Source organism: Ixodes scapularis, unplaced genomic scaffold, assembly GCF_016920785.2.
Source record: "Ixodes scapularis isolate PalLabHiFi unplaced genomic scaffold, ASM1692078v2 PGA_scaffold4__175_contigs__length_147842914, whole genome shotgun sequence".
Lineage (NCBI taxonomy): Eukaryota > Metazoa > Arthropoda > Arachnida > Ixodida > Ixodidae > Ixodes > Ixodes scapularis.
Genome location: NW_024609879.1, coordinates 139,739,804 through 139,767,487, shown reverse-complemented (window position 1 = coordinate 139,767,487; position 27,684 = coordinate 139,739,804). Strand labels below are relative to the sequence as shown.

The 27,684-nt window shown below is 45.7% G+C and overlaps 2 protein-coding genes across 3 annotated transcripts in view; one reads left to right on the top strand and one right to left on the bottom strand.

Moving 5' to 3' along the window:
- LOC120849755 (WD repeat-containing protein 26) overlaps window positions 1-20,127 on the top strand; it is a 39,990-nt gene extending 19,863 nt beyond the window's left edge. For both annotated transcript variants that reach the window (XM_040221975.3, XM_040221974.3), the window contains exons 9-14: window positions 1,659-1,778; window positions 2,105-2,250; window positions 6,203-6,281; window positions 14,912-15,041; window positions 16,157-16,354; window positions 17,303-20,127. In XM_040221975.3, the coding sequence (XP_040077909.1) occupies window positions 1,659-1,778; window positions 2,105-2,250; window positions 6,203-6,281; window positions 14,912-15,041; window positions 16,157-16,354; window positions 17,303-17,385 (756 nt within the window). In that variant the 3' untranslated portion in view covers window positions 17,386-20,127. The remainder of the gene's footprint in view (window positions 1-1,658; window positions 1,779-2,104; window positions 2,251-6,202; window positions 6,282-14,911; window positions 15,042-16,156; window positions 16,355-17,302) is intronic.
- Window positions 20,128-22,242: 2,115 nt separating this feature from the next.
- Window positions 22,243-27,684, bottom strand: part of LOC120849753 (tetratricopeptide repeat protein 7B) — a 32,070-nt gene continuing 26,628 nt past the window's right edge. The window contains exons 18-20 of the mRNA XM_040221972.3: window positions 25,500-25,604; window positions 23,887-23,978; window positions 22,243-23,480 (exon numbers count right to left, since the gene is read on the bottom strand). Of these exons, the coding sequence (XP_040077906.2) occupies window positions 23,348-23,480; window positions 23,887-23,978; window positions 25,500-25,604 (330 nt within the window). The 3' untranslated portion in view covers window positions 22,243-23,347. The remainder of the gene's footprint in view (window positions 23,481-23,886; window positions 23,979-25,499; window positions 25,605-27,684) is intronic.

The window sequence follows — 27,684 nt, the reverse complement described above, 5'->3', positions numbered from 1 at the left end:
AACACGAGAGAAAGAAAGCAACGTTGCCATGGTAAACGCGAAGAGTGAAAACTCCCAGCAATATGAACAGTGATAATTTAACGTTGTAAACTAAATTCTGAGCTATTCTAACGCTTATAAAAAGCAATAAAGTCATTACGCTGCATTAACTTCCCTTCTGTCGAAATCTCGGAAATCTGGTGGTTGCGCAGTTTCGTATTCCTCAACCGCGCCCCACTGGCGAAGCCGGGTATATGGTTTAGCTTAGCGTTAACGCGAGGCCGTACATCTGCGCGCTATGCAAAAAGAAAGCTTCGAAAGGAACGCGAATATCTTTCCACCGGTAAGTTTGTGGATTGTTGAAGTTCACGAAACTGCTCTGATGATGTAACCGTGTTTGGGACCTCGAGGGTCTGCCTGCATGCTCCGCCGCTTGCGGCAGCCAGAATGTATGGGAAAATGGCGGACCTTTTCCTCTAGAGTTAGTATGTATGATCTCTATGCCGATAGCCGAGGTGAGCCATAAATCCGTATCCGAATCCATAGCACCTTGGCTACTGTAGTCACTCTAGGTACGAAATCACGAATATATGGTTGTGCTACATTAAAAATGAATGTGGACAGGAACGTATACAAGACGTCTCGGGCGGACGCCCAAAACGTCGTGCGGTCCGTCGCGACGATGCATGTGCCGTTGCAAATCGTAGTCCTTCATCCTATCTATCGCAGCGTTTGCGCCACGACCACTTAGCCAACTCTGCAATCCGGACATCACGGCAAGCAAAGGACAGATCGCGCTACCGTCGTGCAAATAACTTTCCAATCCTTCCTACAAAAAAAAAAAAAAAAAACAACACTTAGGTTGGTTGTGTAGTTTTGCCAAGCTTGAAACCATACTGTGCAGTCCAAAAACAAAACAGGCACTAATCAATGAGTTCCGCGTTATTCATAGTCTTCGAAGTATTCGAAGAACTCGAATAGTTCGAACAGCGAAAGGGCGAAGCGAATCGAATCGAATAGCAAACATTATTCGTGAAGTATTCGAAGTTTCGAATATTCGCACACCCCTAATTATTGAGTGTATGTGCCACGCGTTAAGCCGGTCGCTAAACGAGCTGAGGGAGAGCGCTGAGAGCGTAGATGCCACACGTTTCACGTGCAACAGATTTGCCCAACAATTTGCAATGCATTTATTTTTATTTTTTGAAATTTATTTTGATCATTAATTTTTTTTTGCCAGTGCTTTTGTGAGGGCTAATTTTGTTTGGCATATTTTATATGGAACATGCCCTGCAAAGGGTGTACAAAATGAAGGAGCTGATCCAGACATAACTCACTTTCCAGTGTGTGTGGTGCCTATAGTGGGTGACACTTCATCACACGCTGCTGGATTCTTAACATGTCAACAAGTATAGTTTATCAATTTTAGACTCGTGTGTGTGTTTTTTGTTTTTTTTGTACACCATTTAAGCGGGCGGGCTGGCGAGCTGGTGGATGCTTGTTACGACTGAACCTGAGACAGAGGGAAAGGGAACACAGTCCCCAATTCCTTTTCCTTCCTCGTCTCGGGTTCACTGGCATCTAATGTTGGAGTACGTGGTCACGTGCAAGAGTGGCCTGCACTATTGATTGACTGTACGCAAGTTAGACCCTGCCTGAAGCTCTTTCGTGTTGTTCAGATGGGAGAGCTGCGGGTGAAGATGACGCACTCGCCCGAGGACAGCCTGACGTCGTGTGCATGGCACAAGGACGGCAAGAAGTTTGTCACGGGCGGCATCCGGGGCCAGTTCTACCAATGTGTGAGTACCCAAAGCCACGCTGGGGGCATCACGGGGCAAAAAAAACTCGGAATATGTCAAGCTGTTTAAGCTCATTACAACAGACCTGGTTACAACAGACATTTGGATAAAACGTACCACTTCGTGAAGTTCGGTTGGTTTTCCTCCACGTACCATTGACTCCAGTTCATATCCGCATGCAACATACTCCTTTTACAACAGATCAAAATCTTGGCCAAAATCAAGGTCTGTTATAACAAGCTTGGGCTGTATATGTTTTGACTTCTGTGATTATGGTATAAATTGTTGGATTTGAGTTGGATCTCATCTGTGTTTGTTCCGCACAGGACCTGGACGGCAACGTGTTGGACTCGTGGGAAGGGGTGCGGGTGCAGGGCCTGTTCTGCCGAAAGGACGGCCGCACCGTGCTGGCCGCGGACTCGCACCACCGGATACGCGGATACGTCTTCGACGACCTCACCGACTTCAGCCTGTGAGTGGACTGAAATGCTGCTAGTAGAGGATTCAAATATCTGTTTAACCGGATATTTGGTTACACTGGAGGAAAGCAAATCTGGCTATCCGGATTTTAATTTACGAATAACCGGTTTGTCAAACCGGTTATTCGGTTTCATCTCTCGTATAACTAAATCAAGGACTGTTTTGTTTTTATTTCTTAGTCCTAAGGCGACAAAGAATGCATTGTGTTCCTCCGGCAATTAGAAAGTAAAATTCACCGAGTCTCTTATGTTGTTCCTAAGACGACTTAAAGGCGAAAGCCCAAGTGCCGATGCATTAAAGAGACACACGATTTACTTTCGTCGCCTCATCACTTGTCATTCGTGACATTTTGGTGGAGGTGTTGGGTACAATCATATGCCCGTAAAGCGTTGTTTCACAATCTCTCTATTTGTTTCATATGTTATTTCCAGATTTCACGCACTGCAATTCTTTGTAGTCCTCTCACTTCTCTTTAATTCACTTTAATTTTAATTCAGTTTGATTCCTCTTAATTCACTTTATAGTCCTTTATTTCCAACGATTACTCTTACGTCTATTTAATTACTCTTAATTCACTTTAATTCCTCTTAATTCACTTTGATTCCACTTAACTCGCTTTGTCATCCTTTCCCTCTAATTCGCCCCAGTGGTCACGTAAACGTTTTAATACCTTTAATGTCGCCAATGTGTTTTCACTCCAGATGTTTTTGCTCAACGATGAGACATGTAAGGCTTTCACCTTAATAAATTTACTAATTCCTGCGTACCGTATTTGCACGAATATAACGCGAGGGCAGGTTTTGATGTCATCAAAAAGAAAAAAAAATATTATTACTAATATAACGCGAACCGAGGCCGCGTCAATTTCTCGCACTCGGGGCCATAGCAGATGTGAAAAGTCAATGGAAATAGAAGAAATATCAGTTTATGTTTTGACTGCGCTCATCCTCACTGCTCAGGTCCTTCCGTTTACAATCCACTTGGCGACTACGCAATAAGCAGCAGCACGGCACCTGCTTGTCTGGTAGTTCCTTTTTCTTTCGTGTGAGCTTCTTTGAGCTCCTCGGCAGCCCACAATCCAAACAAGGTGCGAAGCAGAAGCACCATCACACAAACACCAGATCACACTGGAGCAGAAACTAAACAATGCGCAGGCAGAAAAAAAGACTTCTGATTCCGATACACGATCACACTTCTTGTTCTGTTCCCTCTCCATAAACAAATGCCTCGTGTTGCACGATTGCACAAACGCGGTTGGTGGTCTTGGGCAGTCTTAGCTTGGCTTGTGTTCACTTGACTTGGCTCGGCTTGGCTTGGCTCGAATTGGCCAGTGCCCGCATTCCCACATGGCGCGCGCGCGCGCTGAGTTTCTGCGGCGTGCGCGCGTTGTACAAACACAAAAGCGATAAAAATGTTTTTTTTTTTTTTTTATGTTTTCTATTTGCCCCTTTACGTGGCCCAGTAGCTAATAAATTCCCTTCCACACCCCCACTTCTTTTCCCGCCGGATATTTTGCATTGAACCGGAGGGATGGCTTTCTCCAGACTCGCGCGCCTCGCGGCTGAACTCGATTCCGAATATAACGCGAGGTGCGTTTTGGAGCACCTAATTTCGAAAAAAAACTCGCGTTATATTCGTGCAAATGCAGTATATGGCAAGGAAAGCGAACTGTTGGGAGTGCTTTGTCCCGCTTGTTTTCCACGGAGCACGGTGTTTGTACCCAAAACAAGGCCTCTGGACTGGAATAGTTTCGTCGTCTGCGTCGATCGAGCACGGGGCAAAGATTTGAGATGAGCGTTGCGTCGGGCGCTTGTCTGGGTCTCCTGCCCAATGGAGGATTCGCCTATTTTGCACAGGCCCCAACCAACTGCAAATGCGGCATTCGGCGCTGCGTTTGAAACGCAAACAAATACCATATTTACTCGATTGTAAGACGACTCCATTGTAAATGAACACCTTACATTGCACGTGAGAACGGCAAAGTATCTGTTTCGAAAGCCCAGCCTCCAACTTGCGATCAATGCCTTCCAGCGTGTTTTGGTTGCGCATGCACGCACAAGGTGCATGAGATGCCCAGGCGTTATCGAAACTAGGAATTTCACGCTGGAGGCGGGACAACTGAAGCTGCTGCCTGTCGTACTCACTTCGTCCGCAACTAGACTACGACTTGTCCGCACTGCGATGTCAGTCCCGTCGTCATCACTGTTACGAAACACGTCGTCGGCGTCGTCCAACGAAATCTCGCACTTCGCAAATGACTGCATCAACCGCATCTTCCGCGCTTGCTTGGCGATCGCATTGGACGTCACGGGTAGGGACCGATTGCGCACTTTTGCAGTGTACGTTGCAGGCCCGACCTCCAACTCCGGAAGGCATCCCCACCTATCCAGACTTTGGCCCGCCAAAGCCTGTTTGTTCGCCGTCGCACAGCTTAAGGTCCCGCGCCATTGCAGACTCCACTGGAGCATCACCCTCTCCAATGGGTCAAACTTGTGTCCAAGAGCGCAGTTGTTGGTTGCTTCTGGGTGAAGAATGGCCGTAAACGAGTACCGAAAACCTAAACTGCCCGCATCACACGTGTCAATATAAGAAAACATAGTTAGCGTCCCAGCATGATCTCTACACCTGATCAAACGACGTGTGACCGTAAGTCAGGGAAAAAGAAGCCGCGGGGAGCAAGCCAAGTGGGCCGTGAGGCTGTTCCAGCGGCCTCTGGAGTGGCTCTTACAAGAAGTGCTGTCACCCCCGGGAGTCTGCCACGGCGTGCACTGTTCACCGCCATACATTTGGGTTAATTTGCAAATCGCTATCAATAATACTCGCCTGCGCAAATAAAAAAAAAAAGAATTTGTAAAACGAGCGCACAAAATAGCGCAATGCTACAGGTATAGCCGGCTGAAGTTGTAACGAGCCAAGATGTCCTTGATATCGCGATTGTTTCGTTTTTGTTGGCAGTGGAATGCTTTGGTTCGATTACAAATCAACCCCCTCTCGTCAGATTTTAAAAAAAACTAAAAAAATCGGTCGACCTACATTTGTGTAAATACGGTAATTTATGTTATTGTCCTTATGGGTGTAGTTTTGAACTTAGCCGCTAGGGCCACGATGGTTGGATAGATGAACGACCCCTGGAGATCGTCTTTAATTTTTGAAACCTGCAGGCGACAGGGTTAAGCCACCAGGCAATAGGCCGCAGAGACACACATTTATTTCGGCCAAGCAATCTCAATGAATATTCGAGTGTCTAGATACTTATGTAACCGAGTAACGTTACTGGTTATTCCATGTCTGGTTATCCGGTTTTCAAATTCAAATGACCGGATAACTGGTTGTCTCAAAAACCCGTCTGAACTGCTGCCTCTTGTCGGTTACCTTTCTTGAAGTGTGACTCAAAGCTTGGTTCAATTATGTTTTTCTTTTTTCCGAAGTGACATCGGCAAATAAAGAAATCTAAGTCGATTGGGTTTCAGTCTTGGGATCGACGCCATGTGTTGCCATTGGCTCAAACTCTGTTGTGATGCAGGGTTCAGAATTAAAAGCGAGCGTTGGACAAATTGCTTTTAAGAGTAAATTTGAGACCCCTGCTCCTTGCACAGGTGTCTTTCCCACTGTGATGATCCTGCAGTTCTTGTTACACAGTGACAGCTTTACACGAGAACCCGCGACGGGCCCTTCATCCGACCGCTCGATGTTGCGCGACGTCAATTTCCCCGCTAAATTAACGAGGAAATTGAAGTCTCAGTTTCAAGTGACGGTGTCACGTGACCTGGCATCGCACGACGTCGGGTCTAGCGACGTCGATTTACACGCCAAATTTAATGGGAAAGTGTATCTACCGGATTCCGACAAAGTGCTGTCTGTTGCGAACCCCACCAAGTGCCATTTCACGTTCACTGCATTTGACGAAGTGTCTAAGCCAAGTGAATTTTTTTTTGTTTTGACAGCATTCAGGAGGATCACTCCATCATCTCGTTCACCTGCGACGACACGGGGAGGCTGTGCCTCCTCAACATCGCCACACAGGTGAGGAGCAAAGGGAGGCCGGGGAGCTGTGACCTCATGCCCCCGTGGCTTTTTAGGAATCACTAGTGAAGTAAGGCAAAATCACGTAAGAACGCCCACCCAAAATGAAAAGATAATAATATTAATCTTTATTTTATGTGTCCACGAACAGCTCATTGCCTTTTGTGTGGTACACAACAGATTTTCAAAATTAACGCAGGAAAGCAAACGCATTAAAATGAAACTGCACCGAAAGACGAAAAATATTGGCCGGGCGATCTTTGGGGATGCAATGACAGATGTTTAGAAAAACATTAGCTATAAACATTGGGGGCGCCTGCATGAACCTGGAACTCATACTGTAGGTTGTGGGCGCAGCAGATTCACGTGTCACGGTACGATAAACCCGCGGGAACCCGCGACGAACCTGCGAATCACACGGAACGGATATCGCGCATAAAAAGATACTGGAACTCGATCGAAGCTCGCATGTCATGGGAACAGATACACTAGGCTCGCCATCATTCAGCCTCTGATATTTTCTACTTCTAGTTAATTCAAACGAAATCCAAAGTTTTAGTTGTCCCGCTATGTTTTTAACATATTCATAAGCCGCTTAATTCTGATAGCGTTTTCGTGTAATTCATACTTTTTATTTGCGCAGCCCTGTTGAGTTTGCTTCTTTCCGAGCACCGATGCACCGCAGAGGCAACACCCTCGGAGCTTGCTTCCACGGGTGTTGCTTCTGTGCAGTGCACCGGTGTTTTTTGAGAAGCGAGCACACTCAACGGGACTCAAGTGGGCACACATGAGCTACGAAAACAAATATCACGCAGAAATTTTCACAGCAACTTGCGTGGACGCTGTGCTTGTTGCTACAAAAACTGCCTCGCAGTGCCCGTTTTCTTTGCTCGTGTGTTCCTGCTTAATAGTTCACACTAGACAATTTCTTGGCCTGATGAACAAACTTAATTTTGTACTGAGTTGTATGCTGTCTAAACAGTCCACTATAAACAACATTTTTGAAGGATAAATAAACTTGGGTCATCTATTTCACAAATGTTTAATGTGTGGCATACCTGCTTATGATCAGTAGGCCTATGCAGAGGAAATCATCAGATATTTGCTTTGTATGTATAGCCATTCATATGGCAAGTCCTAATTTTATTTTGTATGATATTTAGATGAATTTCTGATAATTCAAACAAAATTTGTGGCTTCATGGAGTTTGAATTAATGAGAGTCTACTGTACCGCAGATTGTAGACACAGCAGATTCGGAAATCACGGTGCAATAAATACGCGGGAACTTACTGCGAACTCGCTTGTCGCATGTACCGGTACCTCAGAACGCAAGGTTGATGCAATTCCCGTCGGTCATCGCGTAATATCCGACAGAAATCAAAAGGTGGGCGATGTTTCTGAATTTTTATGTTGGGGATATTTGACCAAAGACATAGGATGGGCTATCTCTTGGAAGAGGGCCATACGTAATTTTACAGTAAGTGTCACTGGACTAGTCTAACTTGTTCTGGTAGCAGTTAGAGGGCTGTGCCCTGTGCTGTGTAGCGCTACAGATCCAGTCTCGTAAAGGGTCCAATCTAACGTTTCTTGGTCCACGACAAATGGAGCCCATCTAGCAATGAAACGACGTGGACATCTACAGTAGGTGGGAGCCGACATTTTAATGCCGAATTGCAGTCTGACAAAAGGTGACTGAGATTTAGGGCTCATCCATGTGTGGCCCACGGTTTGCCACTGGCACACTAGATGGCGTCGCATACCCAGAGTCTCCAGGGCTGTGTGCGCAGTGCGACGCTAAGGAGAAGGGGGCTCTCACTCGCGAACACTCAGGCCGCGAGAGCAGGAGCCATGTCAGCCTACGCTATTCTTTTAAGTATTAATAAACCCAGTTTTATCTTGCCTAAAATGCACGGCGTTAAAAACTCAGATGTGGAATCAACAGCGAACTCCCCGAACGTAAAACAATGGTTCAATCCCCCCCCCCCAACAATGGTTCCTGCTACTTGCAACTAGGGATGCCGCGAACTTTTTTCGAATCGAAGTTTCGATGATCGAGTCAAGCGGTTCGAAAGGTTCGAAAGATTTCGATTTTTCGAATTGTCTATATCGTAAAATTCGGCTGCGGTCGAATTTTCGAACTTGTTAAGCTAAGAAGTTCGACGCTTTTCGAACCGTCGAACTTATTACGCTAAAAAATTCTATCTTTTTCGAACTTTCGAACTTATTGCGCTGCAAGGTTCGATGCTTGTCGAACTTTCGACCTTGACTGACCAAAAAATTCTATGAATTTTGAACTTTCGAACTTATTTATCAAGAGAAATCAAAGTTTCGAACTTTCAAATTCTTGAAAGTCAGAAGGTCGACAAACTTCAAACTTTTAGGGTAAAGTTCGACGTTCGTCGAACTTCGAAAAACCGGCGGACGGTTTCATTTGATTTCAAGTAGTGGGGTATATTCGTAATTTTTTTTCTCGAACTTTTACTCGCGGTGCTGCGTTCCTTACGAAACACAATATCGTTTATTTCAATGTTCTGGCATGCTTATTTTTAAAGAAATAAATTCCCGAGGGGGCGAGGAAGGACGACGGGTTTTTGACGATTATTGTTTGTGCCAGATTTGAAGCACGCTGCAGCCGGAGCTATTTATGGTAGATATGTTATACTTTTTTAAGAATGATCTATGCATAGCCTAGGTAAGTGCCATCTTAAGATGTGATTATTGTTATTCAACGTGAGTTTCGAAGAAATGTCCAAACATGTATCTGCATGCAATTATGACCTAAACTTGATATTTATTTTCGTCTAAGTTGTTTGAGGTATCGCATTTAAATTAACACCACATACAGTACATATCATTGCCATCTGCAGAATACAAAATAATATATTTGTTGTTTTTTCACATTAAGGAATAAATTAACTCGTGGGAGAAGATTTCTAATATTGTTCAAGTTCAGCATTAAAAGAAAACTTTTTTTTTTTTTTCGCTTCACGTTCGTGGGACGTGTTTCTTTTAGCCTGTACACATTTTGGTAGAAGAAACTTGTTTCGAAGTTCTGAACCTCTGAATATGCAAGAATAGAACACTTCCGACGAATTCTTGATATTTTTTTTTCTCCTGCTTTTTATTCCCGCATTTATTTTTTTTAATTTTTTTTATTTTTATTTTTTTTGTTACTAACGGCACAGGTGTTCAGGTCGAAAAGACAGCTTTGAACTTCCGAACCACTAAGCATGTGACGACCAGTGCCTTCTGACAACGAGTTTCTAACAATGACCATCTACGCAACCTTTTATGCAGTGAAGAGCGACAGTAGCTATACATATGCATAAATAATTTCAGATTAAAGTAAGCTCGACCACGCCCTCTTTCCCCGTATTGTTTTCCTTAACAGTCCGAAATACCTGCAAGGGAAAGAAGGAGGCTGAAGCCCCCCCCCCCCCCCCACTACCCTCTTTCCCCCCGTTTTTCCTCTTCCGACGCCACTTGTATGGTAGAACGCTCCTTGACCTCGAGTTGTGTCGGCTTTTGTGCTTTTTGCGAGGCGATTCCTCCGTCCCAGAAAATAAACCTCCAGGACAATTATAAAATTCACCTGATTGGATTGCTACCAGCGTGCAAGGGGTGGCGAGCTAGTTTGCCAGGTCGCTTCAAGGTTTTTCTGAGCCTCAACCTCCTGCTCGCCCTTGGCCGTTTCGAACTGGATGCGTCTCGTAAAACTTCGCAGAATCTAGATATCACACCCTAACTTTTCTAAACTTGATTTTGTGAAAACCAGTGAGTCGTGAAAACGTTATTTGAAACTGAAACAGTGGAAAAACTTGAAAATCGGACTTCGAACTTTGAAAACTTGGATTAGAAAGAAATTCAAAATCTTCAAAGTTTTCTTGTTTTGTTTTTTTAATTTAGCGTTAAAAGAGAATCGAAACCTTTGAACTTTATGCAAAAAGAAATTCGAAATCTTCGAATTGTTCGAACTTCATGTCTATAAAAATTCGAAGCGTTTGAAGTTTTCGAAGTTTTTTTACAAAGAATTTCAAAATCTTCGAATTTATCGAACCTGAAGTAAAAAAATATTCGAAATATTCGAATTCGAAATTTTAGAAACCGTGAAAGCTTCGAAATTTTCGAATTCGAAACTTTGCTGTGGTCAAAAGTTGAGAATTTTTTTAAATCGAACCTCGGTCGGTACGAAAATATCAAAATTTTTCGAAATCGAACCTCAGTTCGCTTCGCAAATATCGAAACCTTTCGAAATCGAACCTAGGGTGGTTCGCGACATCCCTACTTGCAACGTTGCATCTTTAACCGCCACGAACAGCAAAGATGGTAGGTACACGAACAAAGGGGATCAGACAGCTAGTGTAATCCAGCACGAATCCAGCAACAAAGTTCCAACTCCATCAGCGACTCCTTGGAAAAATTTGCCCGGGTGGTTCCAAGCCAGGCACGTTGGCGGGTGGTGAATTTGTGCCACGACGACGTAGGGCACTCCGCCGTGGACAAGACCCTGGCAAAACTCGGATGGGCATATTGGTTCGCAGGTATGAGGCGGTACGTGCCAAGATATATTGCCGCTTGCATAGAGTATCTTTTCCGTGAGATGCCTTCCGGAAAGAAACCGGGATGATAACTCTGGCGGTAACAAGTTTGACCAAGATTTAAGACGGCCAGAATTGAGACTCAACATTGTCTCGGGTCCAGTGAGGAATTAAAAACACCTTTCGTCAGGTGGCTAAGACTACACTGTTTGGACTCCCGTTCAACTACTGTTCACGTAGCATCGCTGGTGACCATGTGGAAAATGCCCTTCCAGAGGAATTCGACTGCGAGGTGGAAGCAAAGATAGTTGCAGCGGTCGAGAACTTCCGCGGAAACCAAAGAAGGCAACGGAAAAGCTACAACAAGGCGAGATCTCCAGCGCCGACTTACGAGCCAGGAGATACTTGTAGAACGAGAGCCTACAGCCAGCGGAGAGAGTTCAGAAAACCGAAAGAAAGGTACAAGGGACCGCGCATTATCACGGAGAGGCTCCCCAACGATTGCTACCGCCACGGAGACCTTCCTGAGATCCTTCCTGTGGAACTCCCCGCTGCATCACGATTATGGACAAGCTGAAACCCTCGACTCGGAAGAGTCCGAAAAGATTCCGACCAGGAGGGTCAATAAAGCAGGATGGCCGAGTGTGGTCCACGGTTTACCACCGGCTCACGAGATGGCATCATATACCCGGAGTCTGCGGGGGCGCATGCACGGCACAACCCCAAGAGGTGGAATTCTCACATTTACTGACACTCTCGCTCGTGCTGCAGTAGAAAAAACCATGCCTGCCTATGCCATTCTTTTTTAGTATTAATAAATCCAGTTTTATTTCCCCTAAAGTGTGTATGGCATTGACACGTGTTTGTCACGTCACGTGACTCGAGGTGATAACGACGTTCACACACTTGACGTTTGGTGTCACACAATAGACAGAGTACAAATCATGGAAAACTCAAATATTCTATGAAAATAGTAGTCTATAGTGCTAATGTTTGCAACAATTTCTACAATTAAATGAATTCTATGTCGAGCGTCAAAGATGCACAAACGTGCCTACTTTTTTTACTTTATATTTGTGAATTTTCATAGCAGTGTTTTTAAAATAAAACATTAGAATTTTTTTTTATATTATTGTTTGCATAAGGGTCTATCGTTTGTATATAATTTGTTGCTCTAGTTTATAAAGGAAAATATTTACGGCGCCTCAAACATGTCCCTAAGTAATAAATTCAGCGTGCAATTAAAAAAATATATATCTTTGATTTTTTCTTATTTTTTTTTAATTGAGGCAGAGCGTTTTAGACCTGATCACCGTGTAGTTCCATGAAAGGGGTACTCCGCCGATTTTTTGAGCTACCCCAACTCTCTATACTTTCGGAATCACCGACTTTTACCCTTTCGGGTATGCTATATTGTATCGCGAAATTTAGAATAGTTACTGTGAAATCAGCAAGTGAAAATGATTCCAAAACCAACATTCAAACACTATTTGCGTCTCCAGCACGACGCTCGCCCCCCCGCGGCGGAAACGGGAAGCGCTCTAGTGAGGGTCCCCCGATCCTCCGGCTCAGCGGGCACGGCGGAACTGCTCGCGATCCTGGCTCGCGAAATGTAATTTCCGAATGCAAACAACACTCTTCACTGTCCCAACGTAGTGCTGCAGCCGATATGGGATTGTACCTTAGTGTTGTGCATAGAAGCAAACGCAAGCGGCGTGTGTTTGCGTTAGAGTTGCATGCCCCACATTGTGCGTGTGCCTCATTGCCATGCGCCATATAAGATCGCAATTTTAGGCTCGTCGCATGTGCAGTGTGGAACACTCAAAGCTAATGCAAAACACAGAACTTGCGTTTGCTCATACACGCAATACTAAAACTGACTACTGTTTTACCGGCTTCCAACGCCAACGAAAGGTGCTGCAGTGAGCAGACGTGCAAGCAGGTAGGCGTTCCTTCAAAGTGGAAAGGCTGAGATTGGCAAAACGACGGAGCGTAAAAGTGAAAGTAACTAAATGTTATAAAAAAATTGGTAATTAAAAAAAAGTTTTATGTATATATATATTTTTTTTTTAGTTTCGAGCATTTGGTCTGGAAGGATATTGGCGGCGACTTTGGACGTTTTGCCGATTTTCAAAAGTCGCGACTTTGATAGCAAAATATACTTTACCCACAATTAATGTGATTTTATGTGGATTTCTCACATTAGCTAGAATCTTTTCATGATTTTAGACTATTTTTATTTTATTACTTGGTAATTCAAAATGCTGCAATTGGCACCTGTGATAATAATTAGCACACTTTTGATTGTCATATTTGTTTGTGTGTTTGAAATTAGATCATAAGCAACAAATTATATTAGAGCTTGAAAAATAATGTATGAAAATATTAATGCAAATCGCGGCAATGTATGCCCCCAATTAATGCCAAGATCACAAAAATACGCCATTTAACCATAATAGTCTTTCCAGAAAGGTATAATTCTGTTTACTTTTTAGCACATGAAAAACTCTGACATCGTTATCAAGATAGACAAACAGTCAAACACTGGATGTAATATAAAGTCCTATGCGTCACGCATTGCTCTAAAACACACACACACACACTTCAGCTGTCTGACTCGGATTCCGTCTTTGGGTTGTTGCATTGAGAACAGCGTTTATTGAGTTATTTGTTTTGTGGACATCTTGTAAAAATTGGAATTATTCTCTTATTAAGTACAAAACGAGCGTGTTGGTAACGGTAATTAGACATGAGGAAGAACATAGAAAGGGGGGACGGACAACCAAGACTTCCATCGTCTTCGTTGTCCGTCCCCCCTTTCTATGTTCTTCCTCATGTCTAATTAATATTCTCTTATTATTGTGCTGGGAATAATGTTAAATCAATTAATCATCTAAATACCCAAAAACCCATTGAAAAGCCCGCAGTTCATTATTTCCCATCACAATTGTCCGAGCGAGAAAAGGCAGCGAGAACGCACAAATATTAGCACTGATTTTTTCAACAACTACAACAACTACAAAAATCAGCCTGGATCGAGCATGTATGTCACAAAATAAAGTTTCCGCAAACAACTTCTCTAACTAAATAATTACGATGTAAGATACACTTTGAGTTATGAAAGAATCCGAAATTAAGACCTATATCGAGAAATTAAATCCAAAATAGAGGTTAGTTTCGGTTTTGCTCCAGAATTAAAACGCACCTCCTTGCGTAAATATTACGCTAAACACCGTTGTTGTTTTCAGGGTAAAGAGGTGACCTGTGCTCATAACACCCCATAAATAATTTGTGTCGCTTAGTGAAGCCAGCACACTAGACAGGCTGAACAGTGGCACGCATCTCTGACCCTCACTATAACCACCATTTGGAAAATGAGTGGCATTATCTATAGTTAGTTGGAGTCACGAACACCTGCACCTTTCAGTGTCCTGTCCAAGGGGAAGGCAGGCTTGCAGGCCCAGCAGGCAGCCTACAAATAGAAATGGACTATGAAAGCATTTCTTTTGTTTCGTGCTGCTGTCCCGGTGCTGGAGCGAGCTTCTAAAGCATTCGTTTTTATATCATGAAACTGCTTGGAATCAGTTGGGAGCAAAGTCTACCGTCCAAGCAGTGAACCCCTGCCTTCCCCGGACGTCACTTTCTCATTGTTGCCAGTAGAAACTTTCACCTTAAAACACGGTGAGGACCAAAATTCTAAATTAAAAAACTTTGCCAAAAAAATTTGGGCTTAATATTTGGGTTACTATTTCAGCAATGTCTGTTAGTGCGTTTAACAAATTTTCAGGCAAGTGAATAAAACGCCAAAGAACCTCTATAAAAACACGTCAAATTACCTTGTCTTAATCTCTGTCACACGATTGATCAAAGCGTATCTGCCAATAAGAAATTTCAGGAAAACCCACCGTTCCTCGTGTATTGTTCTACGTTACCTACACAACAACTCGCAGTGTCACAAGATTAATCGTAGCGTGCCAAATAAAGAAACGTCGTTGAAACTGGCTGTTTCTCAGACATTGCAGTTCTGAATGTGGTAGTTTGATTGACAGATGGAAATACGTCTGTCGACTTCTGCCCATCATTGTCGCAGGGAGTGCACTTGTGGGACCTGGAGGACAAAGTGCTGGTCCGAAAGTTCCAGGGAGTGACGCAGGGCTACTACACGATCCGCTCCTGCTTCGGAGGCATCAACCAGGTCTTCGTCGCCAGCGGCAGCGAAGGTACGTGCGGGCTACGAAGACGGAAGTCCCGGTTTCGCGTTGCGAGAGGCAGCGGTTGCTCGTGGGCTGAAAGCCAGTAAGAATGGCAGATGAGCTTGACTGTGTACAAAGTATTTTTTTTTTTTCTATTTTAAAAGGGGTGAAGAGTGGAGGCTTAGTTAGTATGGATGGACTATTAGATGCGACATTCAAGAACAACCCCCAAAAATACGAGGGGAAAAAAAATAAAAAAATATCGGGTCAACATTGTTAAAGAACAAGACTGCAGAAGATTCTGAATATTTGACTAGCATTCTGAATAGGGAAAAAAAGAAAACATGCATGGCAAAGGCATTGATCACTTGGAACTGAAGCTTACACTCGGAAGCTTTCTCAATAACAAGACGTGACTAGATTGCAATTGTGTGTAGGACTTCTTGGTCGTCAGATTGAAATGACTGCCACCGGCCACCTCCCTGGCTCCGAGGCAAAGTCCCCGGCCTACAGATACCCAGGTGGTGGGTTCGACTGGTGGTTTAGGCGACCACAGTACAATGGTGGCTCGTTGTGGAGAAGGTGCCGTGTAACTGAGAATTTGGTTGTGCTTAACCTTTAACTATTTTTAGTTTTTGGGAGTTGCTCACCCTCAACAGCTTAATTGTTGTCTTCAAAATTACAATTCTTGCCTAATAAATCAAATTTCTAGCCACAAGCAAAATAGAAGGGGAATTTTAAAAATAATTCAGTGCTGTCTCCTGTTGGCACAGCTGCAAACTAAGCCTGCTTCGTCCAAAGCAGTCAGGTTAAGTGGGGAAAACTCGCCAATGCCTCCATGTTGACGAGCTAGGCTCGTCCAAAACGGTTAAGGGGTTAGAAAGCCCCCCGGTGGTCACAATCGACCCTCTGCTCTTCGCCAGGGCATGCCAGACCACCTTCGTTGGTTTGGCACATAAAAACAAACCCCAAATTTGATTCGATCTGACGGCCGCCGCCTTTCTCGTCTTTGAAAAGGATCACAGTAGGCCTCCACACAAGTTTTCCAAAACATTGACTCGACCGAACTCGCGGTGCCTACGAGCCGTGCTGTCGCTCGTGCTCGTCTGAAATCGAGATGCTTTTCCCCCTCCATCCAACAGACAACAAGGTGTACGTGTGGCACGTCAAGTGGGAGAAGCCCATAGCGGTGCTGCAGGGCCACACCCGGTCGGTGAACTGCGTCTCCTGGAACCCCGCCCACCCGTCCATGATGGCCAGCGTGTCAGACGACGCCACAGTGCGCATCTGGGGGCCGGCCCAGGCTCCCTCCTCCTCCCCACCTTCCTCCTCCTCCCCAGGTGAGGCCCCTCACCCCGATCAATTCACTTGCTCCACAAACATCCGACGGCTTCGGCGCCGACGGTTTTTGCGTGATCGGAATGGCTGGAAGCGCAAGCAACCGCAAGGTTTTACCGCTGAATAGACCCCTTTTTGCAAAAGAGCACGGCATCCAGTAGCCGTTCGCTTGGGCACATACAGCGAGTATATAATAAGCACGAGCGCTGCATGGGTGTTCGGCGTGTATTTGAAAAGAGCCTATGGTGAGAGCTCGCTGCTGCCATCTATCGTCATAGGAACCCGTCGAGACGGCAGAGACGACCGCCTCCGCCGTCTCGGCTGATCTGGTACCTCGATGCGTCGGTGCCGGTCCTCTCCCTCGTCGCAGCGTCATGTGTGTGCGTTCTCTGGGATGCTGGGTGTCCCTGCTGGTAGGGGAAGATTTGGTGCTGCAGGCATGCCATCCGACATAAACGAGCATCTAGTAGAATGTATACTCCTAGTAAAGTGTTTGGCTCCACACCCCCTTTTCTTTGTCACCTGCTCGTTAATTTGAATTTCGTTCGCCGCGTTTGGCACCGGGTAGACGTGGAAACGTTCTGCGCACGATCGGTTAAGCCAGCTTTTATTAGCCGTGAAGACCCGTAATCACCCGCTCGACATCACGGCACCCGTTGTCTTTGTGTGTTTGCCGTCGCTAGCTTAACCGATCGTGCGTGGAAAGAAAGCTCAGGATCACGCTGCCTTCGCTTTTTGCGATTGGTTCAGTGGGCAATGGCAAATGCACAAAGACGACGAGTGCAACGACGACGCACTTTTGGCGCCGCTCGATTTTCTTTGTCGTGGCATTGGCTGTGGTTGGACCTAATGTGAAACGGAGCGTAGCAAGCTTTCTCCGTACCTCGAAAATCATTTTGGCCGTCTTACGAGACGCTTACGAGTCTTCTTTTTTCTCCTCTTGCTTGCAGTGGGTGACATGGCAGGCGCATCGCCCCACTCGAACGGCAGCAGCAACGGGGTGTGCGACGGCGACGGAAACTCGGTCGTCTAGTCCTCCTCCCTCCCTTTTTTTCTCCTTGTCTTCAAGTTGCCTTTCTAGGAGACTTTTATATATATATATACATGCATTATACATACGTGTATGTGTATATATGTATATGCATACATACACACACACACGCACAGCGAGCGTGCGCTGCAGCAAGCCAAGGCGCAGGCTGGCGACGACGACCTTGGGGGTCGTGGCCAAGGTCGTGGAGAGCTCGTCTCTGGAGTTGTCTCGGCACGCGGGACAAAGCCGGGATCGGGAAGCGACGGAGTAAGCCCAATCCGCCGGACCGTGAGAAACCCGGTTTGGGCAGACGAATTGGACCGTTTCGGACGCAACGGATAAGAGAGGAAAATTGCGTTTTGGTTCGGACGCCCTCGATGCGGCGTTTCGAGCGTGGGGTTGATTTGAATTCGGATCTAAAAAGGAAACTCATTGTTGTTTGCAAAATGAAGCGAACGAGGCGTTTGCATCGAGGCGATCAGATTATATTATCATTATCGCTATTATTACGGTAATTATTTGGAAGGGCGAATTTCTTTATGACCGACGCTGGGGCACGCGTGACTAATTGACGTCGGCCGAATAAACCGCTTTGTATAGGCATTAAATTCCTTCATTCTTGTGTGCTGGGTTGCACTAGTTATTCCCGTTTCGCAGCTAGAAAGTCTGCGTTAAACCTTGATATTTTGCAAAAAAAAAAAAAAAAAAAGGAACCTCGTTTGTTTCGCTAAAATCCGAAAATAGTCCATGGGCACTTCCTTTTTTCACAAATGTTGGCTTTTAATGCTTCGGCATTGTCTCATCAAGGTGACTCGCTTATTATTACGCCTCCACGGTGTTCCGATATCATGGTTACCCCTCTTCTTCCCAGTACCATTAACTGTTCACTGTTCTAGCATTGCAGTGTGGATATGAATCCAGTATTGTGCACGAGCGTTAAAACTGTCGGCGCTTTAGATGCTTCCGAGGCTGGAAGTGAGCTAGTATCTTGGAACATATGCAAAAACGAAAACTGGCATTGCGCCGGTAACTGACCGCCGGAGACAAGTCGGCAACTATTTGGCAACGAGATTCCGCCGTCGATGTTCCATTTCACAGTGTTGTATCCGTTTGGTCGAACCATTTTTGGCTTTGCGTGGTTGGCACGAGGTCTCGAACGTTGGATTGCGAGGAACGCCGGAAATGACCAAACATTTCTGCGTCGCAAATGTGCACGTGCTCGCGACAACTCCTTGGGACGGAGGGAGGGAGGCGGCTCAACGTAAGCAAAATGCAAAACAAAACAAGCATGCAGCGACTTTTTTTTTTTTTTTTCGACAACAACCTTTGTAAATAGATTCACGTGTGTGGTGAACCGTGCGAGCGTTTTAATGGTAGTAGAAACTGCGCGTTAACAAAGTTTATTTTGAAACTTCCCTTTCTTTTCTCCTGCATTGTGTGCGAGTGTGCAGGATATCTCTAGAAAACATGCCAGTTACGAAATGTGTAATGTGTGCTAGATTTCTGTGTGACGACGAAAAAAAAAAAATCCAGGCTATGCTTTATCTTCTTTTTTTTTTTTTTTGGGAGACGCTTCCACTCGAAACGTTGCCAAATACATTGGATGCACCTTTCGTTTTGAGGGACGGGAAAGGGCTCTCTTCTGTTTTAAACAAAACTGTTTGTTGCTGTTCTAAGCGTCGTTGCAAACTGCTTTTATTTTTATTTTTTTGCAACTACCGCTTGGTATGCTTCCTCGATCGGCCACCTGGCAAAGTCAGTTGGAACCAGTTTTTGCCATAAGGGCAAAATTGTACTTATCCGCCGTCGCTTTCCAGTTGTTTTTGCGCTGCCCCGTTCCTCGAAATCGCATTGTTGAGCACAATTGCCTCATCATTGCCCTGCACTTTGCAAGCAACATCCAACATTTTTGCGTTCGAACGTCGAGTTCAGAAGGCCGTGAAACCTTTGTTCCTTTTGACACGTCCGAACGAAGCGTGATTACACGGCGCTCCAAAAGGCAGTGAAAAGTGTGCGTCTTGAGGGCCTGCTATCATTGCTCAAAAGTTTCCACCCGTGCACCTGCTAATTCTCTATACCTTGGATGTAAGGAGGCATTGACGAGCACTGCCCAAGTTTCGTCTAGTCTGCTTCCGCAGATTCTTGCTACAAACGCCGCGAATTTCACGGTCACGTTTCCGCAGCGTGCACAGCCAAAATTTTCATAAGGATTGTAGACAAGCGGCCGCGAAATAGAGTGCGACATTCGAGTCTTCGCAGCGTCTTGTCGCCGATAACTTGTAGCTGTGAGAACGGTTTGGAAAGTTCTCGCATTCAAATTGCTGGTTTTCTTAAGTTTTCACCGCCTTCAGAAGCGGCACTCGCGTCTTGCGGTCGCATTTTGGACAGAAACGCGAGAAAAGTTGGATTTTGCTCGCAACAAACAAAAGGATCTTTTTTTTTTTTTGGTCTGGCGGTTGCAAGGTGTGTGCGCCGGAGCTTTTGCTTGCCATTTGGTTGCAACAATGGCAGAAAGGGAGGCGAGGTGAAGGGACGAGCTTGTTGCCGCGCCCCTTGTCGAAACTTGCAATAGTACTGCCATGTGCCTGGACATGTGTGTGGAGACAATAACTCTATTTTGGTTGAAGCGAATCCTCCCGGCGGCGGCGGCAGACCGCGCACCGGTGTTCGGCGAGGTCTTGGAAATCTTGTCTTTTCTGTTGCCTCCTGTTCTCGCAAATATATTTTACTGCTTTTAGACAACGTCTTGCTTCGTGGACTGTTCCCTCGTCGACTTGCAGCCTAGGTTTGAAAAGGAACCTACCGGGCGGCAACCGACGCTCTGTCGAATATTTCGGCGAAACTTCCGCTCCCATCCGGAGGCTTTTTTTCCAGGAGGTTCGTTTTCGAGACCTTAATAGCGTCTGCTGCCATTCCGATTTGTACGAGTAAGCGATTCACGATCGTCTCGACGAACCACGAGAAACATGGGTCCGTCGAGACGACGTCCAATAACAAGCTATCGAGTTGCGAAGAAAGTATATTTAATTTCAATCGTTCGAAACATCCAACACTACTGAAGTGTATAGAGCTCTTCCTATAGTCAGGGACACCCAAAGAATGCTAGAAGCTGGGCCTCCAGCAAGTACTCGTTCCTTTATGTCGGGCCTTGGCAGAAAGCATGCGCTTGAGACAGAGAACTTGTTTGGTTTTTAACCCTTTGCCCACTGTAGTTGGCTTGAACAAACGATTGCCAGTTTTATAATGCGTAACATTTATAGGGTCGGCTCTCGGAGCTTTCGTATTCACACTGGAACGTAGCCTCGATGGCGTCATGGTGCCACGTTGCACTGTCGCGTTCCGAGGGCACTCAAATTGCGTAGCATTTAAGGGCCCGTTTCTTTTGACTGGGGGGTGCTGTATTGTCCCGAGACTTGCATCTTTAATGCTGTCGTGAAGCAGTGTTTAGCTTCCCACCGTGAACAGTCTTCGGGCGTAAACTAGCGTCGCTCCACGCCTGTCCACAGGCACCAACAGCGTTTGAAAGGATGCAACGCACCGTGAGAAAACAATCTAAATATATCCAATTTTACTGGCCAGGGGCGTGACCACGCGTCTATAGTTCCTGCGCGACATTGTGCAACGCGACCCACCGTCACGTTGCGTGGCAATGTCTGGCGGCAGTGACTTGCCACGTGATGTTAGGCGACGTGCGACGTGTGCGATGCCGCCGGCTGCATGTATTCACTAAACCCTCAGTGTGCTCTTCAGTGGCCTCCTTACCGTGCCTGCAAAAGGATGAGTGCAATGAAGCCCCATTAATGCTATGCATTACTTTTTAATGTCTGGGAAATGCCAGAGGCGGCCCATTTTTAACCGTCTGTTTTAACCTACCGTAGTGTCCAGAGAGATAGCCCACCTAAACTCGAGAGCAAATTGAGGCCAACTTTCGGTGTTCAATCAAGAAAAAGTTTTAAAAAATGCTATTTTTAGGTTGTGTCCCTGCCAAACTTGTTATTGCGGCGAGGGACAGTGAAGCAAAGGTGACTGTACTCCCCAGTCGGAAGCGTTCGCTTATATCCCGCCATTGCTAACTAAAACATGGGGTGCAGGCAAGCTGGTGCAAGTTTACCATTATGTTAAAACACCCGAGACTGGGTGTGAAAAAACCTTGAAACAACCAAATGTAGAAGAGACGGGGAACAAAAGTCAGCCAGACGACGTCTCAAACTCCCCTAATAAGTTTATTCAATAAATTTGTTATATACAGACCTTTGAAACCAAGGTCGGCACCAACCAACACAACAAACAAAAACAAAAAAACCTTTTCTTTTTCTTAGCTTTTCTACAAACTTTGCAGCCACCTGACACACGCAAGATCATGGTGTGTCACAAGTGTGTACATAGGTGGCTTCAAAGTTTGTAAAAAGATTGGAAAGAGAAAAGGTTTTTAACGTGAAAGCACTAACTGTCTCATGGAGCGAAGCCGGTGTTGTTTGTAGCAGCAAAACAGCCTTAAATTCCCACTGGCTTTGTCACACCTTGGGTGCAGCTGGGCAGTGAAAGGGAGGGGTCGCAGCATACCACTGCCTTGGGTGCCACTGACCCTAGCGACGCCACTGGATGGACTACTGCAAAGGTTAGTCTGGCAGGTCCAATTGCAGGCAAGTTAGGAATCGTGTTATTCCTCTACAGTGCCCAAAATAGATCTTCCAGCATGGTTTCCAAGTTAACGGTCCGAACGATCATTGGATACTGTCTTCCAACAATAATGCTGCACAACCTATCCTGAATGCAAAAATGCATAGTTTATAGACCATTTGCAGGAGACACGAGGCAGAGTGTTCGAGCACTAGTGAATAACCAAACTCCAGCTTATTGAAAACAAATATAGTTCTTTATTTTGCGAGAGACCCTTCGCTGTGTCGTGATGTGTGAGACTTACATTTCATCGAAAGCGGTTTAGCACTAGTTCGCTGCTCTTGATGTTGGAACAAGTGGCCTTTCTATTACAATATATAGTTCTTTTACAATCTTTTTTTTTTTTACAGCTTCATAACCTTAACGATAATGCCACATGCATATCACATATACACAAAGCTCTGTTGCAGTATTGTAATTAACAGAGGCACATACTGTACATGGTACTAGCCCCAGGGGGTGGAGCACTCCTAAAAGGCGATGAAATTCAGGGAGTTGCAACCGACATTGCCTCCAGTTCTAGGACCCTTTCCCTAAGAGTGACTGCACCCGGCAACAGTAACAAGTTGAAAGAAATATTTCCAATGAGGAGTGGTCTGCTGGGGCAGCACCTAGACTACACTCCAGGTAGAGTGCTTCATCAAGTGGTTTCTTCCCAAGGAAATTCAGCCAACTGCTCCCCAGATTCCACAAACTAAGCCATTCCCACATCAGCACAAACTATTACTTCCCCGAGGGAAACAGCACAATCTAATACTCCCCCAAGGGAGTAGGAGTGTAATCTAACGGATTGCACTGTTTTGGCAGTACCTTAACCCAAGGCAGGAGTAACTCCTCGAAGTTCTTGCATGGCTGTCCAGTCTAGCAGTGTGGCGAGAAATTCCGACCGAAGTAGTTGCTCCCCGTGGGAGCTAGTATACTCTGAGGCAGAGTTCTACTCCCCAATGTGTAGTCCACTTGCTGCCTCTTCACGGCTGTCAAAGGGAGTAGTTTGCCTCCGAATATATTCCCACTCTGCTGAGGGAATCAACTCCGTAATGGAGTTAATTTGCTCCATACCTCATGAAGGAGTAGGTTTCTCCCTATAATATCCTTGCAGCTGTCAAAGGGAGTAATTTTCCCTCGGAAATATTTCTGCTCTGCTGAGAGAGTCACTCGCCCTAAGGGAGTTTCCTCCACGCTACCCAGGGGAATAGTTTCCCCCTAGAAATATGTATTTATTCTAACGAGTCGCTGTTAGCAACTGGTCGCTCCCCAGGAGTGCCTACAGGAAAAGGAAAGTTTACTCCAGGGAGTGAGGGACCACGGAGAAAGGTAGTATAGGCGTGGTCATTTCCAGCTGGATGGCAGTGTTGAGACAGTCCGTGGCGGAGTCAAAGTCGCCCGTTTCCTGAAGCACCTTGCCCATGTTGAACCTGGATGCGGGAAGGACGACGTGTGCGGGGTGTGCCAAGACGTTGCTCACTAGGATGCTAACTACATATTTCAAAATTATCTCGACGAGCCACAACCCTCAACACAAGTAGCAAAAAACACGGGATGGTAACTCCCATAAAGCAATCTTCTCGCCACAATTCCTGGTTTCGTCCACTCCAGCCTGTCCTGCGTTTCTAGATTAGCAACAGATTATGCAGTTCTTGATGTCAGTGTTCCTGAACAACCAAAGGGCTACAATAGTGCGAAAGGACGTTACCTCTGCCAATTTTTGGTTCAAGCCCAATTCCAGTTAATTGGTTAACTGCCTTCGTGCTCCACCTTTTTTTTTTTTTCCTCTTGCATTGCGCTTTTTGAGACGTTTGTAAGACGCGCGTGGCTCCTCACCAGGACTGGTGACACATGGGATCGATGGCAACGGCATCCCTCAGGGTTTTCTCGGCCAGCTGGCTGCTGCCCAGGTAGTGGTACACCAAGCCCTGTGGCAGAAAGACGAGCAACCTTGTTTTGCGAAAGATGGGCCCCTCGTATTCTCCTCAAGACAACCATGTCTGTAGCTTTACGGCATAAGAACCTTTTAAAACGCACAACATTTGACGGAATAGCTCCGAGCACTTTGCCGAGCAACAAATGTAGCCTCGACAGCGTGCTGTGCAATCGCCGACTGCTCTTGTAGCACGAGGACTTTCCTTAGTGCGCGCTTGGCGGCAGTGAAGCAGACTACACATAGTACTACGAAAACCCTTGCTGGCACCACTAAAGCGGCGGGCACAGCAAGGTGAAGAAGGAGGGGAGAGAACTGCAAAACGAGAGTGCCAGCCCAGCTGCGACGGCAAGTTTGGATGCCATTACGCAGCGGCCGATCGGTTGTTCGCCGCCAGTGGACGGACAATCTGTTTGGTGCGGTACGTAATGCGCGCCACAGGCGGTGGTTTCGGGCAAGCGTCAGCAGCGGCATTCTAAATGCTACGCAAAATACCAAAGAGACAGCCAATATTTTTTTATGCTTTCTTTATCCCATTTCCTAAAGTGACCTTCATTTTTGAAGTTATGAGGTTCAAAGGCAGCAGTCGCTTGCAGTTAGGTACATACAGCATGCAAAACTTGGGGGACACAAGCTTCGCATTTAAAGCGCCGTTCACACACTTACAATGGAGTACGACCTAGAGATAGAAGGCTGGTTTTTAAGCCTTTTTCCTAAGACCGGATGCGCAACAGCGCATCCGGTCTTAGGACCGGATGTGCTGTTGCGCATCCGGACTTTTGCTGTCACAAGAGGCTTAATGACCGGCCTTGTCTCTCGGTCATACTCTGTTGCAAGTGTGTGAACGATGCTTAAGAGTGAAACGTGATAGTGTTATCGGGCCCCATTCGCACTGCCTTCTCATTCGCCATGCAAGCTTGCCTCGTGGCTTCGAATCCCGCCTAAAATATTTCAAATTTTTTCTTCAAGGCAAATTAATTATTTTATAAAGGGGAAATCATTTGAGACATGCCGCGACCTTTAATTTCTATTACATGTCATGTTTTAATCACTTTCATTCCACGTAAGACGTCGCGTTTCCCGTGAGCGTTGTGGGTTTCTTTCGTGTGTCACGCGAGTTGTTTTAAATTTCTGCACGAGGTCATCTGGCTGTGACGTCATGACCCTATCGACCAATCGGTATTTTCCCGTCGCAACGCCACTGACGCAGGCTCTTCTGCGACATGAGCTCCTTAACGCTATCGCGTTAAAGCAGTTAGCAAAAACGTGACACCGGCATTTTTCCACACTTTGCAGGCAAAGGTGTGTTGTTGAACATCAAATTTTCTGTGGGTGCATTTTATATCACCACTTGCTGCAATCAGTTTTCTGGCTGTAAAGTAAAATTTATTGCTTGTTTGTGCCAAATGCACTCAACGAGTTGATAATGACTGAACAACCAGAGCCGGCTAGTAGCGTCATAACCAATAGAAACGGAGTCCCGAGGAACTCTTCACAATGTACGAGTGCAACTCACAAGGTGCTGGAGTGCCGTTACATGCAACGGGTTGATGGAGACTGCGTTCTGGAAGCACTGCTTGGCGTCCAGGTACTCCTTGCGCTTCTCGTGAAGAAGCCCCTTCTGCGAGACGGGGCAAAGCGTTGTCGGCCGCAAGCAATACCGAGAGAACTGTACAACAGCGTGGCTAGGGTACAGCTGGCCAGGAAAGAAGCTTTGTGAGAACAGGCCATACTGCACCATTGGTGAGTATAGGTGCTACCCAAACATGGTATCACTTCACGGACAAATTTCCGTTCCCTCTAAAAGAGGAACACGAGAGAAGTGACCCTCTGCAATTCTTTTGGTCTGCTCAGAACATGCGTGCCTAATTAGCCTAATATGAGCATTTCAATTGATACAGTACATAAATGGCAAATAGATGTGAGTGGTGGCGAACCGTCGGGTGCTTAAGATATTCCAGTCTGGCAAAGCTTTGCATTAAATGCCTGGCAATAGTACCTGCCACTTCAGTGCCGAGTGAGAGTTTTTTGTTTGTGGCTGGAGGATTAGTTTTCACCCGAAGAAAGCGCCCCTTACCTGACCATGAGCAGCACTTGATTTTTCTGCATGACAACTTGTAATCTTTTTCCCTACAACTAGGATTTTTGTTTTTGTGTTTTTGTTCTCGTTAACACCAGTGAGGCATTCCGACATGTGCAGATAAAAATGGTGTGAATAAACGCAACTGCCTTCTGCTACTCAATATTCCAAGCAAACTATTCATATTCAATCCATATCCAAAAATATTAATATTTTTACGTTGTTCTGGGACTAAGCAAGGAGACGTCCTTTTGCGGTTCGGCTTTTAATTCGAAAGTGACCGGCGCGAAGCCGATGGCTCGTGCCCGTGGCACCGAGACAGCCCGTCGTCTTCTTCCTCGTAGCAATATTCACACACCCCTACTTTTTCTTCAACAGATGAAATGATGGCATTTTTCGCAGCCGTAGATGTTTCCAAGCGGTTGTTTCTCAATCTGTGAGTACCTTGTCCGAGTGTCGGTCAGTGCTCTTGAGGCTGCTTGGACGACTAGTTTAGCTCAGTCTTTTAGAACAAATTTGTAATCTTTGGAGGTACATCCAAGTCCCTCGAACAGTCTTGGTAAGGTTTCTGCAATCTTCTTTCCGTAGTCATTCCCGCCTGTCACAGCGTTGACATTGTTGATAACACCAGATGACTGGCATGCTCCGAGGCCGAGAAGTGTTTCCTATGAGGTTAACCCACACGATTCCAATCTGTCCGATGACTCCTCCGCTGTAGTTCCTCAGTACAGTCTTCAACGGTTTTGCCGGACTTGTTACCCTTAGTCTCTTGAAAGTCGATAACGGTAGCAGGTTGGCTTGGGAACCCGTGTCGAAATTCAGGTGAACTTGCGAACAAAAGGTTAGGGCGTAAAAGAGCTGGTGGTGGTTAAACATTTGACTTGTCTGCCAAAAACGGTCAAATGCATAATCCAGTCAGCACTGCCATTTCCGATCTCCAGAACTGAGAAATTGTCTTCATTACTGTGTTTACTCGAGTAATGGCCGCACTATTTACGAGCAAGGCCCTTGCATCTACTTGCTCACAGAACACACATACAGCCAATCAATGCGTTGCGCATAAATAACATAGCGAATAACCAGATCGAGAACACGATTCTCCATACAAATGCAATCTTCGCAGATGGTATCTTCACACGAACACGCTATCTTTGTCCAGTAAACAGCTGGAATCATGCTGTCCATCGCGGTGATTGGCAATCCGTGTGCTCCGTGGAAAAGCAAGCCCTCAGGTTTCTTCATAAACAGTGCGGCTATTACTCGAGTAGATACGGTATACACTCCGTCAACTGTCTTCTTGAATTGCAACAAGCTGAAAAGTGATTCTTTTTATTACATACGTGGCATGTTTTGTCGTATGCTGGACATTTCCGTGATGCATGCTGCATTTTCGACATCTTTTGGTATTGGAGCGAGCTTGCGTTTCAAACAGGAACCACGCTCTTTTCTGATTTGTCCCAGGTCTTCTGCTTTTCTTTGGCTACTTCTGACACTTTGCAGAATGTGACTGCCTTTTTTTTATTTAGATTGTCTTCTCTTTTCTCGTAATCGCTTCTCGGTGACGCCGTGCACAATCTGGTCTCGAATCATGGAATCAGCTGCTCACAGTTGCATGATTGGG